This window comes from Cynara cardunculus, assembly GCF_001531365.2.
Source record: "Cynara cardunculus var. scolymus isolate 2C chromosome LG 2, CcrdV1, whole genome shotgun sequence".
Taxonomy (NCBI): Eukaryota; Viridiplantae; Streptophyta; class Magnoliopsida; order Asterales; family Asteraceae; genus Cynara; species Cynara cardunculus.
The window spans coordinates 15,634,956-15,643,482 of NC_037529.1; the positions used below are offsets into that span (position 1 = coordinate 15,634,956).

Genomic DNA, 8,527 nt, shown 5'->3' on the forward strand with positions numbered 1-8,527 from the left:
GCATCATGCTACATGTTTGGTTCATTGTGGTTCAGTGTGGTGCAATTAGGGCATCATGCTACCTGTTTGGTTCATTGTGGTGCAAATAGGGGTATCCTGCTACCTGTTTGGAAAAAAAAATAATAGTTTACAATGGTGGATGCTTGGTTTTTAGTTGATTGTGGTAACCAAAACTAACATTTGATAGTAAGTGTGTATTTGAACTTCGGTTGTTCTTATTAGTTTTACATTTATTGAATATGATAAAATATGATGCATTTGGGTGTCCACATTGGTTGATACGCCTTGGGCAATGTGCTAACTCACAATTCTTGTTTTAAATAATGAAATTCATTTAATGACCTACCTCATTGAAGTTAATGTTTCCCCTTTTTGATGTTTCGATCGAAAAAAAGACCGAGAAGAAGCGACATATTTGTCAAAGTGAAGCAAAAGAAAGAGATGGATCAAGTAAAATGACATGACTAATGAACCTATGGATTATAATATTTTTAAATTTGTTTGTATGATTCAGCGTCTGTTTGGTTCATGTTATGGAATAAAAATGAAAATGATAGGGAATGAAAATTAGAATTAATTTTCAATTCCTACGGTTTAACCATGAATGAAAATCTCTTTATATTATAGAAAACCAAACAATTTCTTTTATTTTCATTCGCATTGATTATTGCTTAATAGCTTTAACCAAAAACCCCTTAAATTACATTGATCACATTCTATTATCTCATTTAATTTTTTTAATGAAATGAATCTTTAAAATACATCAGATTTCAGGAATAAAATATTTAATATTTTATAGCAAAGAAATGATATTTCATATTTTGTACTCGTAAACGTACCCTTTGACTCAAATATACCCTGATCTCTTCAAGCAGCCGACACCTTTCTCATCTTCTCCATTTCTTTCGTTACTCCACTGCGATTTGCGACACCCTAATCTCTCGTCTTTACACTGGTTCGATTTCTTTATCCCTATTCTGCTCGAAAACTACTTGTTTGGCATCTCGATTTCTTGATTTCTCTGTGGTTTTGATATCTGCCCGATTTTTATATTGTTTTTGTATCTGCTCGATTTCTCTACTTCTTTCTCGATTTATGTTTGATTTCTCTACGGTTTTGGTATCTGCTAGAATGGAATTTTTAATATTTTATGTTTGATGTCTCCATGTTTTTTTATCTGCTCGATTTCTTTACAACAGAAAATTGACACTGTGAAGTCCAGAAATGGTTTACAACGGAAAATTGATACTGTGAAGTTCAGGAAATCTTTTATGATTTATGGTTTGGTCATTTTATGTTTCTATATGGTTTTCTTGCAAACTATTTTTTGTAATAACCTATTTCTTATGCGGTTTATAAACAGGAAATGGCCCGACTTAGTCTCACAACACGCATAACATAGGATTATGAGTTTGTTTTTGGATGAAGCTATGAGCACTATAATTTGGTTTTTCATTACAGTTTGTTGTTTAGTAGCCAAACATAGAAGGGATAGACTCATTGTCAAATATAATCAATCTGCAATATTGCATAGGTATGCCTATGATAGTGACACCATGTGCATATCACAATTTAGGATGGATAGAAGGTGTTTCAAAAAATTATGTGATGTGCTTGATAGATTAGGAGGATTACAAGCAACTAGGAATATGGATATCAATGAACAAGTTGCCATTTTCCTTCACATGGTTGCTCATAATGTTAAAAATAGATTGCATCCACATTGACTTAAGAAACCCGAACCAAAACGTTCTTGAGGATATTGAACGCCAAGATGAGAATAATATTACTTTCCTAGGTACTTCTACCGAGTGAATTGAATTTAGAAATAATTTGGCCCAAAGTATGTTTGATGATTGGAATGCTTTTGTTTGATTTTTATGGTTTGTAATAGTACATAAACGTTCTAAATAGAATCAGATCAATAGAAACAAGTACCAGCCCCCAAGTCCAAATCCATCAAGGAATATTTTGAGGGCATATAAAGCACATATAGGTATATGAACATAATAACTCTAACATCAACTATCGAGAAACATGATATGAATAATGATTATAGCGTCAATAACACAAGATTATCAACTGAAAAGTCTGAAAGCGAACTACAAAGGAAATGACAGCAAAATTCAAACGAACACTTACAGGACTAATAAATTTGAACTACTTTCATTTATTCAAACAATGAACTCTAATTGTACATCTGAAATTGAGAGATGTAACCCTAGAATTGACTGAATCAACAACTAGAAGATAAAAAGGATAAACAGCAAGAACTAACTAGATCAGTATGAAGAAGATGAAATGGAGTGGAGTACCTCTGGGATCAAATCTTTAAGGGATCTACAGCTGAAGACGGTGCTGTGATTTCTGTACTTAATGTTTAGCTTTTGCTTACTGTATTGCGGCTAGCGATAGCCGGTAATGTAGTCGATGTTAGGGCTCTTTTTTGGACCCAATATATTCATATCACGTTTCTTGATAGTTGATGTTAGAGTTATTATGTTCATATAGGCTATAGCTATACGTGCTTTATTATGCCCTCAAAATATTCCTTTGATGGATTTGGACTTGGGGGCTGGTACTTGCTTCTATTGACCTGATTCTATTTAAAACGTTTATGTTTTCTGTGGCTGTAGTTGTCATTCCTATATTTTTTTTTCTGTTGGACAGATAAAATTCAACTAGGGACCATTGAGATTTGATACAATGGCAGAGGAAGAACATCAACTTGAGATGAAGGAAGAGGTGAAAGATGAAGCGACCAATGTATGTGTCGTAGATCCTTTTATTCTCCCTGTTTTGTTTATGTTTGTGTTGGAATGTATCGACTTTCTATGTGTGATCTCATTGGAGTCAGATTGATATTAATCCGAGTAAGTTCAAGTTTAAATAGAACCAACTGCTATGGTATTGGATGATGAATCATATTTACATGAATGAGGTTTGGTTAATGGAAAAACTACAGAGGATAATTGGTTTTGCAACTCTATGATATTACCATGGCAATGCCTTTTGTTCAATCTAATGGATATTTTTATCAATCTCGGATGGGGAGGACTACCTTCCAAGCCCATCCATCTGGATTGTTGTTTTCTCTAGGCTGATAGTATGAATACAGATGCCTATAACATCATTTAGATATCCATTCTAAACTTTCGGTGATGATTGCTTCACAGTTAAGACTCAGTTTTAGTACGCTGATCAATTAAGACTAGTATGAACCTAACACTTGTAGACAAATTTAAGAAAAGCACTAGGAAATTAGGTTACTTTATGATGATGGCGCCATCATATGAAGATCTTGAGTTCCAGAAGGAACATAGGCTAGTGATCTTCAATTCCCCCCTCTTTTACTTATGATGGATTATGGTGTCCTCCTTAGAAGCCGCCTTACAAGTATGTTGATCTTACACAGTTACAATTGGATAATGAGGATGGAAGTTGAGATGATCCCTTTTAAATGAGATCATGGAGGGTAATATTATCCTCCGAAATAATAATTGCTCGAGTCAATATGGTAATTACACCTAAGCTAGGGGTTATAAATTAATATACCAAAACCCAATAATCAATGACTTCACTTATATGATAATCACAAACCAATAATGAAGGCCACTTATTAGGATATTGATATTCTAGCAATCTGATGAGTAAATTTTGTTATCTTGCATCAGAAAGAAATACCTCATTCACTGACTCACCTGGACCTTTATTATCTTTAGGTGGTTAACATAATAACTGCCACTTATACCATTAGTTGGAGATCTATTATAAGAACAACAGTTCTTGATAAAAAACAATTAAAAATTGAGCTTTGTTGTAATTATTCATAAACTGTGTTGCTGTTTGCTAATATGGCACATCCAACATCTTTTGGTAACTGTGATCTTTAAAGAACTGATCTTAATGCTACAATCATGAATTCACAATGCAGCTTGCACCTTTTGATCCGTCGAAAAAGAAGAAGAAAAAGAAGGTTGTCATTCAAGACCCAGCTGATGATTCCATGGAACAGTTAGCTGAGAAAACTGAGAGCTTATCTGGTAAATGATTTTGCAACCTGGGTCTACAAAGTTATATAGTATGTGTCTATGTAAGTATATCATTTGTTAGATCCTTTTTCCTCTAACGAATTATAATCAAGGCCATGCTTGATATGCAGTTTCTGATGGCCTTGAACCCACTTTTACTGGTTTGAAAAAGAAGAAGAAGAAACAGGTTAGTTACTAGACCCTACAGAATTTGCTGAATAAAGTGTTTCTGCGTATTGCCTGACATGATATTCTTATGATTATTTTATAGTTGCAGACAGATCTCCTGGATGACGACAAAGAAAATGGCGGCGAAGATATAGATTGTATTCAGTTCTACTTTTTCTGACATCCTTCATAATGTTTGTTCTCTTGAATGCATGCTGATGCTGATATGGTAAGTTTGTATCCACTAGATCCTATTGAAGAAGACGAGGAAGGAGAAGGAATCGTCTTGCAACAACAAAAACTTCCATGGGAAGGTACTGATCGCGACTACAAGTATGAGGAGGTACACAATTTTCTAGAATACAACTAATTATATTATATGGCATCTTTATGTGTCAATAGCAAAATGAATCACATGTTTCATGTTATTCTGTTTCTTGATATTATTGTTGGTTCCTGTAATTTGCTTTTGTGCAGCTTTTAGGCCGAGTCTTCCATATTCTCCGTGAAAATAACCCAGAGCTTGCTGGAGATAGGCGGCGAACAGTTATGAGACCGCCACAAGTTCTTCGTGAAGGAACAAAGAAGACTGTCTTTGTGAATTTCATGGACCTCTGCAAATCGTACGGCTAAGTTGTTAATTTGTTAACTGTACTGTCAATAGTTGTTGCCTTGTCAACTAGATTACTTGTCAATTTTCTGTTCAATTATTTCCTTTGACATCATAATGAATCCAATCAAGCATGCTATATACTTAACTACTTATTATATAATGTGTTCTATAATCTTTTCCATCAGGATGCATAGGCAGCCAGAGCATGCTATGACCTTCTTGCTAGCTGAATTGGGTACAAGTGGATCTCTTGATGGACAGCAAAGACTGGTGGTGAAGGGAAGGTTTGCACCAAAAAATTTCGAAGGAATTCTACGGCGATATGTCAGTAAGTCACTTGTTAGAGTTCATGAATGGTATCTGTAGCCTCCAGAATTAAGAATGTTTTCAGATTTGCATGTGTTGACCTCACAGCTGGGATTTTGTGTACATTGCTAGTTTTATTAGCTTGCATCTGATTATTCTCTCTCTTCTTTGTTTGCGAATGGGATTTGATATTATTTTTTGGATAAAATTTTGATAGTTTATTAGGCAAAATAGATAACATGTATGCGTAATCGTACCTTCACGTCTATTCAGTTACATGTTATGTGCTATTTGCTGATGATTTCTGTTTACAGATGAGTACGTCATTTGCAATGGTTGCAAGAGCCCAGAAACAATTCTTTCAAAAGAGAATCGTCTTTTCTTCCTTAGATGCGAGAAGGTATATTGCAACACCCAACTTTTTCTCTTTCCCGTTCCATCGAGTCCCCTTGTCTCTTTGATTCAAAAATAAGAGATACATAGTACTTGCTGCAAAAGTATATTCAAAACGTTCTCTCTTGGTCGCTTTTAACCTTCTGAAACCAGTTAGTTAGGGGTTCTTCAAGCAAAAGCATATTCAAACAATTATCTTGTTTGTAGGATGATGTTATAGATGGATAACCTGTCGGTGTCAAGATAGTTGTACTAAATTTTGAAATGTGTAAATTATCTTTTACCACACAAAGTAAAATTGACCTGTTTTATAATTTATCAGCAAAGGCCTCTGATGAATAAAAGTGTATCAGCATTGTCTGAATGTTTACTTTTAATTGAAAGATAACAAGTAATAAGTGAATGAGCCTCCCTCTGTTTGTATAGATACCAACAGACAGTAGTAGTCAGCTGTGGGAAAAATGGACAATTCCAAAATGTAGATATTTTTCGACACTAGTCATGATATCTTTCTTTTGTTTGGTTTTGCGTTGCAGTGTGGTTCAGGTCGATCTGTTGCTCAAATCAAGGCTGGGTTTGTGGCTCGTGTGGGCCGTAGAAAGGCTGGAACATAAGTTTTGTGCAGTATATGTTCTTATCTCCAACCGTATTATTTTCCGCTTCCGCTCGACTGAAATGAGTTTTTGGATTTTGAAGAGAAATTGATAAAATTTATGTTAGAGAGGTTCTGTTAGTGGGGTGTTTTTTGATGGTACTGAAATTTGAAAGCACCTGTGTTGCTACAAGATGATGATATTGATTTTTTTGTGCCTCCCTCTATTAATACATCACATTGCATGGTTTTTTAAGATGATTCCTTTTTAGCACTTTTAATCCTCAGAGTTTGTTGGAAGATCTGGTCGTTATTTTTCAACAGAACTTTTATGATGATATTGATTTTTGTGCCACCGTTTGACTAAAATATAAGGATTTTTTTTTCTTCAAAAGGTGGCATCATTTGACTAAAAAAACGACATTAACAAGATTTGAACTTGGATCTGGGGTGGAATAAAAAGCCTTGCAAACCAACTTTATCAAATAAAACTTGTTTTCATTGTAGTTTCATATACATACGGTGGCACACAACAGATTAATACGGTTACACTTTTCACGAATATAAATTTTTTTACCCTTCGACAGAGGAATGATATGGTGGCAGGTGCCACCATATATGCCTAACTATAGGTCCGTCCCTGACTCGCATGCATTTATCATGTATATCATCTGTATCTATCATTGTTCCTATATCATTTTTCAATACTTGTATGTAAAAAACAAAATAAAAACAAAATAAAAACAAAATGAATTTAAGCAAAAAAAAAAAAAAATAAGCAGTTGAAAAAAGTAAAAATAAACGCGCCAGGTAGGGGTCGAACCTACGACCTTCTGCTTAGGAAACAGACGCTCTATCCACTGAGCTACAGGCGCCTTGTTTGTTATAGACGCATATCAAACATATAAAAAGGAACACGAACAAAGCTTTGAATGTGATTGATGGGTATAATACGATAACGGCCTGTTTGTTATCATTAATGAAACTTAAGGTTTATTCAGTTAGTCATATATAACTGTTTTTAGTAGTGATTTAATAACATAGAAAGTGACTTATTCAGTAAGTTTTTAACGAAAGTTTTATATAGAAAACAATTTTTTTTTCCTCCAAATCTGTCATTCCCAATTAAGAAACACCCTCCTTTCATTTTCCGAACAAAAGTTTTCCAATCCATATTGACAGATTAATCCACACAAACAGCTTTATCCATACATGATCTAATGGAAACTAACCAAACAATGCATGACTCACCAAAGCTACAATGCTACATTTAACAAAAATCTTACATACTCAAAAAGTTGATTACCAATAACTTTAACCGGTCTTTTCACATACCCAAAATAAGCTCTAAATATTCATTCATATTTATGATAATCAGACAAGATGAATAGTAGTAAAAACTTTGCCAAAAAAAAAAAAAAAAACAAATATAGTCTAAACAAAGTAGGTGAAAAGCTTAATGTGTGAAACTTAATTGGTTGTAATGGAAATGTATATTTTGAAAAACGACTATTTAATGTAAGAGCATTATGGGACTTTAATAAAGGTTATGCACTAAGGGTGTGCAAAATAGTCATTAAATTTTGGGAATTGGACTTTGTGAGCTCTTAATTTTTTGGAGCTCTACGTTTTAGGTTTAAACCAGATGAATTATTTAAACTGTATTAATCTTGACTGTTTTAATAAGTTAAACAAGTCCTTATTATTTTTACTTAGGTTTATGTTGGTTCAATTAAATACTAGTTGTGTATCCGTACAATGCGGCAGAAGCCATGAATTTTAACGATTTTGAAGTTTCACTGTTTTATTAGAAAAGATTTAACGATGATATAAGTTACACTTGGTCTTTACATATTAATACAATTTGAATAAATAAGAGTTATGGTTCCAATTACAGTCTATCGATGAAAAAAATTGTATGACAGTTTAAAATCCAATATATTTAAACGACTCCACAAATATGTTCGATTTACACCAAGAACAAAGAATCAAGAGATCGAGAGCGAGATCGAGAGTTCTAGAGCAGTTGAACGATAGAACTTTTAATAACTCATGGTGAATATCAATTTGAATTTCACCTTGGGGGATGAGAAGAAGACATAGAGGTATGAGAGGGTGAAAACATGAGTGAAATGTGTCAAAAGTATCTTGAGAACATGAAAGAAAAATGTAATAATGTGCATTGGTAACTTGTACTATATGTTATTTTAATTGTAGATTAAGAGATTTTAAGACTAAATGCATAAAGTAGTAGTACTTAATGCATTATTGTTTTTAAGACTCTGTGCATAAATGTATAGTACTTTGTGCATTAAAAATTGTTTTTAGGACTTTTGATAAATTTGGTTTATACCCCCCACACATATATATAAATATATATATATATATATGTATATATATATAAATATATAAGGGCCCATTCAA

General features: G+C 33.5%; 1 protein-coding gene and 1 non-coding gene across 3 annotated transcripts; one reads left to right on the forward strand and one right to left on the reverse strand.

The window, feature by feature from the left end:
- The first annotated feature begins 878 nt into the window (after positions 1 to 878).
- Positions 879 to 6,359, forward strand: LOC112507894 (eukaryotic translation initiation factor 2 subunit beta-like). Of its 2 annotated transcripts, XM_025112641.1 has the most exons (10): positions 879 to 955; positions 2,671 to 2,766; positions 3,935 to 4,043; positions 4,163 to 4,218; positions 4,303 to 4,357; positions 4,448 to 4,542; positions 4,677 to 4,822; positions 4,998 to 5,140; positions 5,433 to 5,518; positions 6,048 to 6,359. In XM_025112641.1, exons 2-10 carry the CDS (start codon positions 2,707 to 2,709, stop codon positions 6,123 to 6,125), a joined length of 828 nt encoding a protein of 275 aa, XP_024968409.1. In that variant the 5' UTR covers positions 879 to 955; positions 2,671 to 2,706; the 3' UTR covers positions 6,126 to 6,359. The 2 variants fall into 2 exon arrangements, with proteins under 2 accessions (XP_024968409.1, XP_024968410.1); XM_025112642.1 differs by lacking the exons at positions 879 to 955; positions 2,671 to 2,766 and having other exon boundaries at positions 4,036 to 4,093.
- Positions 6,360 to 6,905: 546 nt separating this feature from the next.
- On the reverse strand, positions 6,906 to 6,978 carry TRNAR-CCU. The gene has a single exon. It is a non-coding gene; the product is annotated as a tRNA-Arg (tRNA).
- Positions 6,979 to 8,527: the final 1,549 nt, after the last annotated feature.

Bases quoted from the DNA above. Each gene is read 5' to 3' on its own strand.
- LOC112507894 (XM_025112641.1), top strand. From the start codon at position 2,707: ATGGCAGAGGAAGAACATCAACTTGAGATGAAGGAAGAGGTGAAAGAT. The intron at 4,219-4,302 runs GTTAGTTACTAG...ATTATTTTATAG, and splicing joins AAAAGAAGAAGAAGAAACAG to TTGCAGACAGATCTCCTGGA. The intron at 5,141-5,432 runs GTAAGTCACTTG...TTCTGTTTACAG, and splicing joins AATTCTACGGCGATATGTCA to ATGAGTACGTCATTTGCAAT.